At 45.0% G+C, this 13,063-nt stretch overlaps 1 protein-coding gene across 1 annotated transcript; it reads right to left on the minus strand.

Annotated features, from left to right (window-relative positions):
• Positions 1–4,742: 4,742 nt before the first annotated feature.
• Positions 4,743–12,074, minus strand: ATPAF1 (ATP synthase mitochondrial F1 complex assembly factor 1). Its single transcript, XM_005423145.2, has 8 exons — positions 11,970–12,074; positions 11,381–11,431; positions 10,625–10,687; positions 9,943–9,993; positions 8,114–8,161; positions 7,128–7,223; positions 6,430–6,537; positions 4,743–5,528 (listed from the first exon to the last, which is right to left on the minus strand). The coding sequence occupies exons 1-8, from the start codon at positions 12,048–12,050 to the stop codon at positions 5,334–5,336; spliced, it is 693 nt and encodes a 230-aa protein (XP_005423202.1). The 5' UTR covers positions 12,051–12,074; the 3' UTR covers positions 4,743–5,333.
• Positions 12,075–13,063: the final 989 nt, after the last annotated feature.

The raw sequence follows: 13,063 nt of genomic DNA on the forward strand, positions 1-13,063 counted from the left end.
CGGGACAGTTCTAGTGAGGGAAGTGCTTCTGGCCTTTCTTACATGTGTGTTAAACTCGAGTCAAGCCAAGCGTTTGCAGGTGATGGGGCGAGCTGGGGAGTGGGGCACAGGGCCAGGAGGATGTGGCTGATGGGCACGTTTGCATAAAGCTGGAGGGTTTAGGATGAGGGTTTGATTCCCTGAACCCTGTCCGGCAGCAGGATCCATACTCCTTTCCCCAGAACACAGCTTCTCAGTTGGAGGTGATGCCAGGGTTTGCTTGAGGCACAATGTTCAGAGGCAGTCTTTAAAAATAAATTCATTCAGCAGCCTCCCAGACCAATCAGCCACGAGGGAGCTCAGCCCAGCCCTGCAAGGCATTTGCTCTGCTTTCCTCCCTCTGTCTGTGAGGTTGGTTTGGTGCAGGTGCAATAGGAACTCTTTGGCACCTGCAGCAGCATCTTATTAGTAGTGAAGAAGACACTGCAGGGTCCATTTAATTGGGCAGCAGCCACTGGTGGAACAATTTTGACTGGAGCTGAAGGGAATTGGAGTTGCATACTCCAGAAGCCCCTTGCTTTTCTTCCTGTCCCTATTTGGGACATGGCTGAAGGGCAGGTCCTGATCCAGGTGGCAGGAGAAGCACACACCAAGGACATGCAGGATTCATCTGTGCTCAGCATGAGATGGCTGAGGTGTCTCACATCTGCAGAAAAGGTAAAACCTTGAGGTGAAGTGCCCTGCACAGCTCTTGAGGCAGGAGGGAAGCACAAGCTGTGAAATTCATCTGTGCAGCTGCTTCCCACCACCACCATCACCAGCTAACCCAGTACAAGAGCCATAACCCCAGAGCTCGGCTCTGTGTGTGCATCCTCCCTGGACCTGCAGGCTGAGCCTTTTCCACATCAGCCTTGTCCTGCTCATGAGTGAATCTCTCACAGTCATTGCAGGTAGTCTCAAGTCCAAGTAACACCCCTAAAATCAGCATCAAGCTCAAGTATTCCAGCAGACTCTTCCTGGTCACCAGCAAACCAGCCACATTCCTGACTCCAGCAGGTTCAGGCAAAGTCTTCCCATTCCCAGCGCTGGATGCTCATTACAGCCATCCCATGTCCCAGCAAGGGCTGTCCTCCATCCCGGGGACCTGGGATGCAGGAAACAACAAAATGTCCTCAGACCTTGTGAGTGGGAAGTGCAGGTCTGTGGAGCAGATGTAACTCCCAACAGCAAATGCCAAGCCAGGAGGAAACTTTCAACTGAAATCCCTGCAGAAAATGGGCAGAAATCCAAAAGTGAGGGGGCTTGGCCAAATAGCAAAGATCCCAAAAGCAACTCATAGCCAGGATTTACATCCAGGCAAGATGGAGCCAAAATACTTGGAGGGGAGATGGGGTCCTCCCACCCTCAGCAGTCTGGAGCCAAACAAGAGGGGCCAGGAGAACAGCAGGAGGGCTGGAGTTACATCAGCTGCAGCCCCACCAGTCCACAGGGGTGAGCAGCACCTCCTGCTCAGGGACTTACCCCTCATGTGAGGTTTTGAAAACCTCCAAAACCAGAGAGTCCATGGTCCCAGAGCCAGCCGGTGTCCCAGCTGTGGGGAGGGGAAGCAGGAGTCACTTGGGAGAGAGGAAAAGGTCTGAGGGACAGCTTTGGGGAAGGAGGGATGCGTTATTGTGAAGAGGGCATTTGTCTGCCCTGGAGGAAGGAAGAGGGGAATGCTGGCCTCACTCCTGAAGGCAGGTGCATGGCTGGATTTATCGGGGGAAGGAAGCAGGGACGGAAGTGAGCCCGGAGCACTGGGCGGCTCCATCGGAGCTCAGGGGCAGGCACGGGAAGAGGCCCCGGGCAGCGAAGCAGCTTCGCAAGGCTTGTCAGGACATGGCTGCACCGGAGGGAGGGAGGGGGCAGCCCCTGCCAGCCCCACCCCTGTGCTGGGCTCTCACACAGTGCCCTGCACGGCGCCTCCTGGGCACTGCCACTTCAGCAGCCGGGGAGGTGCTTGTTCCCAGACAGGGCTGGAAGGCTGTGAACGCCTGTGCAGACCAGAAGACAAAGCAGAGGGAGCAGCGGGTTTGCTCTGGTTATTCCCAGAGGGGAACAGGACGTGTCCAGAAAACAGCTCTGCAGCGTTGGGAACAGTCAGTTCCCCTGCTCTGCTCTGCTCCACCGTGTCCTGCACAAACTCAGAGACAGGGAGTGAGAGCTTCTTCAGCCGTGGGTCACAGGCCACTGGAGTCTTGCCATTTTCTAAGGCACAGGGAAAAAAGCCAGGCACAGATGAAAAAGCACTGGAGTCATCATTTTAAGGGAGGGTAAGAACGTCGTCCATCAATCTGCACTTCCTTGATTGCTTCGACTGCCACCTCCACCCTGGGGAGATAAACCCAGGAGGGCTCTGGGTTTATCTCCCCAGGGTGACAGGGCTGGGTGGGCAAGACAGAGGTTTGGGATGCTGGTAACAAAGGGCCTCTGCTGCCCTTGCTCCGCCACTCCCAGCGGGAATTCCTGACACATCCCGGGCTCTCCTCCAGCTGGAGGCAGAGCACAGCCAGCACTGAGGGGGCTCCTACAGCACCTTGCTGCGGGATACTGCAGGGGCTGAAGTTTACATGGGGCCACTGGGAGTCTTGGGCTTCTTCTCCCTGAATGTGCCCATTTGACGGCTGCTAAAACCAGACACATCCATCTTGGGAATGTGCTGGCCCAAGAAAGACTGGCAATCAGCAAAACATGCTGGGAGACTACTGCAGGATGTTTGCCCTCCCCGAGGCAGCTCAGGTGCGATCGGGGACATGGGGCTGGGGGAACCATGGGTTGAACTCAGCACAGCCCACTCGTTATGAACCATACAGCAGCCTGAGCATCTGTATGGTTCTCAGCACACAACTCACAAAGTTCACAGAGCTGAGCAGACAGGCTCAGGCAAGCTGTGTGAGTACCCAGAGCTCAGAATCAGGAGACAAACCTTCCCTCTAGTGGCTGGATGGCACACGAATCCCACAGCCACCTTCTCCCTCTGTTACCTCTCTCCCCATGCCAAGCCTAACAGCATTATTTTTCACCAGCCCTAAGGCTCAGCACAGATCCTAAGGGCATCAAATCTTACAAACTCTGTGTGAGTTTTTAGTGGCTTGAAACTAGCAGAGCTGCTGATTTGCACAAAGCCAGACAGCCCCGGGGGTCTGTGCCCACTGTGCAGCCTGTAGTGCCCATCCATGCCTGTGGTCAGCAGCACAGTTCATGCATAAATGTGTCCCAGGCACTGGAGAAGCCACACAGCCACAAATCATTGCTGGTTTCTGCAGCAAGGGTGGATTGTAGGGCCAGTTCTTCAGCTGGGTTACTCTCCCTTGCAGCAGTCATTCAGTGGGGCAGAGGATTAGATTCTGCTGGACCTTTTTATTATGGGTCTTCATCCCAGCTTTAGGCTCATCACTGGCCATTTTTGCCTTTTTTTTTAAGCCCGGGAGAAGTTCTTATTTTAGGAAAAAATCCCACTATGGGTTTTAAAAGCACCACTCAAAATTACAGGCAAATCACTATAGCCTTATACCTGAGAATTTGATCTTTTATGCTCAGAAAGAGGCTGAGGTGTGGATTTGGAAGCCTTAGATTTCACTCTCGGGGATGTTACATTATAGCTACCTTAAAAATGAAAGCAACAACTTCGACTTTTTCTAAGCTGGAAGTGAATTATAAATCAAAACAGCCCTTCTATCAGCTAAGGAAAAATGATAAACAGAGCATGAACACCATAAACCAGAAGCAGAAATGCCTCATGTCATAAAATCAGAGAATGGGCTGGGTTAGAAGGGACTTTCAAAGGCCATGTAGGGCAAAGAATGAGCTGAGAAAGTACAGAGTGACAGTGGGCATTACAGCAACAGGATCCTACAACTACACAGCAAAAAGATGCTGCAAGAAACCTTCGTAATTCATCACAGCTTCATATCAGGTTGTGGTTAATGAAGAAAACTTATACCAGGCATGCCTTCCAACAGAGAGACAAACTGCAGGTCCTTCTTTCCCCCTTTCCCTGGCAAAGGAGGGGATGGATGCTTGCCAGCTCCAGGAGGCTGACAAGGTGCAATGCGGACCAGAGCTAATTAGTGCTAAGGATGAGTTAGTGCTGGGGGTCTGATGTAGACATGGGAAGTATTTCAGAGTGGCTCCTGGAAGCTCCTGGCTGTCCTGTGTCCCCCTGTGCAGTGGTGGCAGTGCTGGTAACCCCCACAGGCTGCACATCACACTGCTGCAGTGTCCTTGTCCATGGATGTGCTGGCTCACAAGTTTCTGAGCTTCACAAGAGAAGCTCAAAGCATCAGTTTTGGGATTCTTTTGCTGGGGGCAGGTTTAAAACCCCCAACGTGCTGCAGTCTGTAAAGCCAGGCTCTTACTAACACTTCTAGGTTAAAGCAGCTCTTCATTTTCATACCAAGTCATTTTTTTCACTTGACAAACAAGAAGCTGGCTGGTGACTCTCTCTGTCACTATGCCAGTCCATCTTTCCTTTATTATGGATAGTGCCTTTCCTGAAGTGGGAACAAGAGTTATTTTTTGTTCCTTCAAATGTCATTTGTGAGTTGGCTGACTAGATGCCAGCCTGAGAAAAAAATAATCCTGTAAAACAGGCAATGATCCCTCTACACTATTAAAAATATATTAAAAAAATAAAACTATGTTCATACCGCTCAAAAACAACAACTTAAATACAGAAACATCACGACAGGATACAATTAATAAATCAATTAAGAAGCAGTAAATTCCCAGAACAAATCTAGTGACTCTGGTTTTTTAATCCTGAGAAAAGCTCAGACCACAATATACATCTGTGTAAGAAACTTCACAAAGAAACAAAGAGGTGTCTGTCTTAGACCATTGCTCCTATTCTTTCTTCTTGATGGACAAGCCTGTATGAATTCCACACAGATTAAAAAGCATTGAACCATGCAATTATAATGGTGGAGGGCTTTTAAAATGCATTTACTGAGAAGAAACATTGGTTGTCATCTCCTTCCTGATGTCAGTACAGCCGTTACACAGCTCCCCTTTTGTCACTTTATTTCAGATTTCCACAATCCAGCAGGCAGCAGGAAGTTACAAGACTGGAAAAATGGCTCTTTCTGATGAAGTTACACTGAAGCACTGGGCTCCATTTTTTAGCAATTAGTTACTGTTGTTCAAATGGCCCAAGTCCTCATCTTGCATCAGCAGCAGACAGGCGTGACTGTCACTCTCCCAGGATGTCTGCAGACTCCTTCTGTGGCCAAATCCAAGCTGTAAAACAGAAGACACCGGACCACCCCTCCTGGGACCCCCTGCTACTGCTGGCTCCTTTCACCACAGGCCAGGCTCTATGACTTGTCAGAAGCCTGCCCAGGTCTCAGTTCTCTTCCAAGGCCACTTTGCTCAAGCTCTGCTATAACTGCCATGTATTTGAATTCACTGGATCTGTGGTTGAAGGTCTCCACTAATGCGTAGGTCTCGGAGCGATCCGTGGCGTAGAACAGCTGCACCTGGTTGGCCAAGCACTGGGCATCATGGACCACCTGGCAGTGAGAACAGAGCTGTCACCATCAGGGTGGGGCTGTGCCATTGTCCCACTGGGAAAGAAATGCCACAATCCTACTCACCACGTGGCTCAACTCCAAGCCACCTTAGTTCAGCAAATCTCTTAACAAAGCACCTCCCTGTGGCTGCTGACCTACTTAAACACTCCAGCACTGTGTGTTTCAGCAACTCTCCTGCTGTGCATCTGCCTCAGAGGTCAAGTGTGGCTTTTGTGATCCCTGCCCACTCCAAGATGCACCAAATCCTCATTCTTCCCTTCTTACAGCTAACCTACTTGCAAAGATTGATTGTTTGCTCTGAGATCCAACAGGGAAAAAGAAAAACATTACCAATTACTCCACTCATTGTTTCAGAAGGGGTGGCAGGAGGTCAGTTAGAGGAGGGCTATTTTAATCATTCTGTTCCACCACTACTGTGCCCAGTGCCACCAGTCCAGGCACTGGTACAGTTATACCAATAATGGTGTGCCCACACAGATGGAAAGAGCACGGGTGTGCACAAACTGAACACACAACTCTGGAGTCTCCTGCTTTGACAAACAGAATTAAGCTTCAAACACTGTTTTAACTTGTCTGCAGGTAGCAACAGCTTTCATTTAAATTTGCTTCTGTTAGAAGGAAAAACAGTAGCTTTGTTCTTTTACAACTACCACCTGTAACACCCAAATTAAAAAAAAGAATGCACGAACTGAAATCACCAAAGACTGATGATTCCCTCCTGGCTTTCCCTAGCCTTAAGTACATTAGGTAAAAAAAGACAATGGGACCATTCTTTGGCAAAGGGTCTTTGAAAGGCTTCACTGTAATTTAATTTTAATTCAAAACTGTAGGAGGAGTTGCAGCATAAAATGAAGGAAGCCAATGAGCAAACTTCTCTTACCAAGAACTTGGAGTCCATTTCTGCTGTCATTAGTACTATCCCTTTCTCCTTCTGCAGATCAGGATAATGGTACAAGACCAACTGGCTTGGAGCAGTTTCACCTTGGGTCTGAAGGAGAGAAAGGAAACTGTCAGTATCCCATAAAAACGTTCAGTCCACTGCAGATCTGGGTGCTTGATTTCAAACCTTTGAGCATTAACTGCCACAGAGGCAGTTCCTTCCCAGGGCTTAAGGGTCAGCTCTAATTAAAAGTTTATTATTCTTGGTATTTACAGAAAACAAGGGATTTGCAGAGTTAGGTTGTTTTTTAATTTGACTGAAGACCATTTTGCATTTAAAAGAACCCACAATTTTTAGGAAGATATTTAATCTTACAGCATCTACTGCTATTTTAATTACCTTGCACAAACAGTTCTAAAAAGCTTGGCTCTTGCCCATATTTGGAGTCTACTGAACTTCTGCCTCATTATCCTCTACACTACAGAGACACTTAATACTCATAACTTTACTAATTTACCTGTAACTAATGTACAATTAAACCATAATTAATAACAGCTATTGTCATGAGAAGTCTTTTCAAGTTAAGCTAGACAACCTGTTGGCTAAACTACTTGGTAAATAACATATATTGCAATATGTTGATACTATCTATTTCTGGATCCTAAGTCAGTTTTGAACTTTTTAACTCAAACACTCACCTGAACATTTATCAGGGAAGTGAAGTGTAATTCTGTTCCAGACCACTGCCCCACAAAGAACTCATAGCCTTCTTTTCTTGGCAAAGCATATAGAAACTGCAAAGAAATTATAAAAAAAACCAAACCAATTTTCCCTTACATAGAACAAAATGATGCCCATGTCACACTGGCCTCAAGCATTAATGCTTTAGTGAGAGAACCACAATAGGAAAAAAGTTTCTTTGCCTCACTACAAGTGACAGAACAGCAAGAATCAGACTTCAAAGCACACAATAAATCAGAATTACCCTATCAGTATTAAGTCATTAGCAAATATCTTGACAAATACTTTTGTCAGTATTTTCAGACATAAAAAGGAAAGGAGAATGGAGAACATTCAACCTCTGACCTTTTTGTTCTCACCTAGAAAACTAACAGAAGAAATGGTCAAGTATAAGATAAGGAGCAGAGCATTTAATCCCATCATTCTATCAGCTGCTCCAGAACAGGCAGCAAGCATCTCCTCTCCAGACATTTACAGCCTATCCAGCTCCACAGGTACAGTTCTGTGTTTTACCACACCAAGGGAAGGACAACATGGGAGCAGAAAATCTTGCAGAACCCCTGACTGAATCTCAGTGCAGTGCACAGAAATGCACTTCAGGCTATAAATAACTTCCCAATCTCCAAGTAGCTTGGGAAGCCAGATACATTTGATCTTGCTCTTGGCAAGTGAAGTAGGTAGGACTAATCCATCAGCCCAGTAAAGTCTCCATTCCCTGGGAGATTCTGTGCTGCTGCTCTCTCAACCCTCCATCTCTTCTATCTAGATCAAACTGTGTCACACATATGAATAGGCACTGCTTCATCTGAGCACCAGGACAAGTGTTTGAACACCTACTAATCAGGCTGATACAACGGGTATGAATACAGGAGGGTCAAAAGTTAATGGATCAGGCTTTGAAGAGAAGCATTACAGCTCTACAACCACACACTGCTGTACGTACCGATGGACACTTCTGGGCTCTCTTCCACATCAAATCAAACTTGTCTGCCTTTGGGGAAGGAGAAAGAGAAGTTCAATATTTGTAACACAAACGTGGATGCAGAGCTGTTCACAATCACCTCATTAACCTTTAGAGGGCACAGCTTCCATCTGGAGAAGGTCCCACTGGGGGCACAGATGGCAACGAGTGCCTGGAAAGCTGCATTTAGTTCTTATTTACCTAAAAGTCATCAGCATCCTGTTTTAACAAGGCTTCTCTAAGATGCAGCAGCAAAATCCTTGGATCCAGAGCTTCATGCCTTGGATGTGGGGGCCCCAAGCCTGAGGCTTACATCCTCTTTCAGTAATTGCTCCACTGCATCACGTAGTGTCAACAGCTGAGCGAGACAACACATCCCTGGCTCCAAATTGTGGATTTACATCATTGTCATCTGTTCTTAGTATAAAAAAGCAGCCCATCTATACACTCAATAACATACTTATTGCTCAGGTTTAAATTAAAACCACAACTCTATTTCAGCCCTGATGAAACCTGGCAATTTCATTCAGTGTTCCCTGTGTTTCCCCAAATCTTTTGCCTAATTTTTTTTTTGCTTCCCAGCACTGTATTAATATCTACTCTTAGGTGTTCAGGAAAGAAAACATATGCCATTCATCAAGAAGACATTCCTTCATGTGCACTTTTGAGCATGGGAGAATTATGCAAGGCCTTTCTTTCAGCCAACAAAAAGCTTCTGGCAAAAGACAAAGGTTTTTTTTTCCCCTCGATGACACCATGAACTGCTTCCTAATGTGCCTGGGATCTGGTTTGCATTGAAGTCTTAAAAAGCTTCCAACACTCCTCTAAAACAGTGCACCAAAGCACAGTGCCAGCCCTGCTAATGAAAGACCTACATTTTAGCTGGAATCCCTGGCTTTGGCCCTCTGCTACAGTAAAAGTGCAAATCAAACTATTTTCACAACATCCACATGTTGAGTAAACTGAAACATGAGGCTGCTTGACTTCAAATCCCACACTTCCACTTTCAGAGCATTCAGCACATCACACATCTAGAACACTGCCTCCCACTGAGTTCAGCTGCAACTCAAAGGGCCAAATACAATTACAAATCAGACCCCAGATCTAAATGAGGTTTCAAGAACTCAAGGAACACACAGTTGTGAAAAGACAGATTTAAGAGATCACAATCACAGAATGACCCTGAAGAAAAGAATAAAGAGAAATCCCCAAAGTGAAAAAAGTCTCCTTCAGCCTAATGCAAACTAAGAACAATTAACATCTGGAAAAGTTATCAGGAGTACGAAGTATGATCTTATCTCAGGAAACACCCTGCAATCTCAAGAAAGACAGCATTGCCAATATTTGTAAATGTATGAAATAAGTCCTAAGTGATTAGCCACATGCAAGTTACCAGCCAAGTGCTCTTGGACTGCCACAGTAACCTTGAGGCAGCTGCCTGTGCTGTGGGGAAGAGGGCAAAGGAACAAGCAACTCTGAGAAAAAGAACTCTAAAAATACAAATGCTACTTAATAAACACTAGGGCCTTGCAAAAAGTGTTGGAGGCTTGTATTAAAACAAGCCTGGAAATTCCAGCCAGGTGTGCAGAAAAAGGTCCTTGATTTATTGAGACTCCTCTGAGTGAGGAAAAAAGGGATATGCATTTCTGAAAACAAAAGCCTTTGTTTGGGACAATAAAATCACTCAGCCTAGAAAGTAAGCTTGTTCTTGAAACCTCACTTTAATAACTGCTCTTAAAAGCAGCAGAATCTCAGGTGGAAAGCCTTGCATGCTGGCTTTTCAAGAGCAGAACTATAGCAGAACTACTTACAGGAATAACAGCATAAACTGTGTCTTTTGCAGAAAAATACTGATTCCAAATCTGTAGGAAACAAAGAAGATGAGATATAGTTAAAGTCCAGCATTTAGCAGTAATGTTAAATGCTTTAAAATGTCAACTAACCTTTGTAAGCACTTTGGGAAGTCATTTTTCAATCAAGGCTGACTGATTTTCCTGCTAATGCAAGGTACTTCTGCAAAGGTTCCAGATGTACCAAAGGACAGATTCCAACCAGGTAACAGAAATCAACAGTGGGCTCAGAGGTGGCTCAGTATTTATTAACCATCAGAAAGTGCTTCTCACATCTTTCCCAACAATCACACTAGTGACTTTTGGTTGTGTTTTTTGGTGCTGGTGGTTTTTTTTTAATGAAGAACATAGAAAACATTTTCAACAGAAGACAAGTCTTTGCATGATGCTTTTCTGTGTTGATAGCCTTTTTCTTCACCACAGCAGGATGGCAGCACCCAGTGTACCTGCACCCCCTAGGAGGACTTACCTAGATGGAGAAAACTTTATCTTCTCCTATGGATCCCCATGTGAATATGCTTTTTGTAAATATACATCCACAGCTGTGTTTTATTTTTCAGTCTAAGTAAAATTTCCATCCTTACACATAGATTACTATTAAGCACAGATGTGAAGCAAAGTTTATTCCATTTAAATCCATCACCTGTGTTATCTCCTCTGCTGATTTTTCTTTCACCATCTCAACGTTAAGAATTGAATCAAGTGTCTGTAAGAGAAAGCATAAAGAATCTGGCATGATGGCAGTTCTCTGACCTTGTAAGAATCCAGAATGAATGGATGCAATTATAGAGAACAAAATGAACCTAGGGGAATTTGATTCAATTTACAGAGTTACTTAGTCCCTCTAATTGCCAAATAAAATACAGCAGCAACACACTGAGAAGTGGATTCACACACTGAGGCAGAATAGATTCTTTCAGGACACAGAACATGCTTTGCTCCAGTTGTGCAGATCTCTACTGACGCTGCAAGAGGAGCAGCTTTTGCCTTCAGCCATCTCAAAGATGTGATCTTTGGCAGATTTACACTGAAGAGTCGCTGGAATACAAGAATGTGAAATAGAATTCTCTTGTCCCTGGGCTGGCTGATCACTACAAATGTATTTCCATGCTGCAAAAAGAAGCTTAACCCTTTCCATTTAATGTTCAGAACAGATGCCTCAACTGGAAGGTATTTCCAGGGTGTCACAGAGAAGCACAGGGCAATAAAAACCCAGAATGCCAGGAGTTCTAAGGTTGAACGGGGTCCCAACAGTTAACCAACATCTTACACTCAAACGCAGCATAAGGAACACCAGAATTATATCAAAGTGTTCTTGACTGAAGCTCGCTGTGGCAATACAAGTTAATCGACACTCTTGCCTTGCCACCCTCCTAACACTTGGGGTCATTTCTCTTACCTTATCCTTTGTGAATCCTCCCTTTAATGCCTTGCTGCCCAAGCCTTCTGCCTGCAAGAAAACATTCTTCTTCAGTTTTACAGCTCATACCATTGATTTGCCTTCCCTGCTACACATAATGTGCCTGCTGACAAAAACTCCTCAGTGGGAGCTCAAGATACTTGAAGATTACTGCAGTGTGTTTTTAATAAAATAAGTGATTGATTAGGTGAAGTAAATAAGATTAGTAACCTAATATGAATTATGAATTTCAAGGCCACAAAAGATTAGTCAAAAGGAAACTATTATGCATTTTGGATCCAATATTATTGAACAGTTTTCTTGCTTTCACTAAAAAAATGATTGATGCAGGATTGTGTCATTCTTCTGGCCAAACTAATCTGGAACTAATTAAACAAGGTTTCAAGGAGGGAATTTACAGTCTAAAAAATAATACAGAGGAGTACAGAACAATGCTTTTAGCCATCACACAGTAAAATTTCAGAGTTCCTACTGACAGGGATACTTCCAATTTGTAGCATTACTCTGATCCCATAAAAATAACATTAGAGCTTCAATGTAGGTGATTTACAAAGAAAATTGTCCTTGCCTTTTCCTCCATGCATCTGATAAACTCTCCTTGTTTGGAATGTCCCACAGGCTGCTTTTTCACTTCGCTTCTTTTTTCCATACGGGACTCAAACACATCTGGATTGGACCTGAATTGGAACAGGGGCTGTTAACAGTACAACAGAGCAATAGAACAGCTCGAGTTGGAAGGGACCCACAAGGATCATCCAAGTCCTACTCCTTGCTCCTTGTCCAACTGGACATAAATCCATGTAACTAAAACATTCCAGTTTGCTTTTAAATAACCTTAAGTTTTTAATTATGATGATAAACAGGAAAAATCAATGCACAGCTAAGAAACTGTGAAAGCTGTTGCACAATATCTCCTATGACCCAAGGCTTTGGATTTGTTTTTGGCACTGCATTCCAACAAGACCCGGTTGGACGGGGCTCTGAGCAACCTGTCCTAGTGGAAGCTGTCCCTGCCCATGGCAGGAGGGTTGGAAGTGGCTGATCTCTGAAGTGCTCTCCAACCCAAGCCATTCCATGGTTCTGTGAGTGAGTCTGTGTTTTGCTTCATTGATTTATACTGCTAAGTAAGGTAATCCATCTTTATCAGGATAATTCAAAACCATGATTCTTCTATGGGCTGTTCTCATTGTGGCCTTGCCAGCAGATGGACTTACACCTAAAATAAGACTCAACCTCTGCCTACTCATTTTCTGTTCAAATCCTCCTTTATAATAAGACAGAATACTTTAAGTTGGAATACTCTTTGCCTGCTCCAATGGTTTCCAAAATTGGAGTATTCTTTGCCTGTTCCAAAGGTTTACAAAGGTGGAGAGCAGTGCTGGGTGATTAACATCTTTTGGCCTTTTAAAATGCTTACTGTGATACTGACTCATGTTCTTAACTTAAAATTTTAATTTAATCTACGCAAACCTATCTCTTGTCAAGCTGACCACGCTGGGAGACGATCCTCACTGACCTGCTGTCAAATACATGTGAATTTCAAGGCAATTGGCCTAAACTAATCGAGTTTCTCAAGAGGGCGAAAAGCTAAAACAGAAGGACATCTCTCCTCCAAGAAAGCGCTCCCCAGGCCCGCCCGCTTCGCAAAACTCAGCCCGCCCA

Source organism: Geospiza fortis, unplaced genomic scaffold (assembly GCF_000277835.1).
Source record: "Geospiza fortis unplaced genomic scaffold, GeoFor_1.0 scaffold333, whole genome shotgun sequence".
NCBI lineage: Eukaryota > Metazoa > Chordata > Aves > Passeriformes > Thraupidae > Geospiza > Geospiza fortis.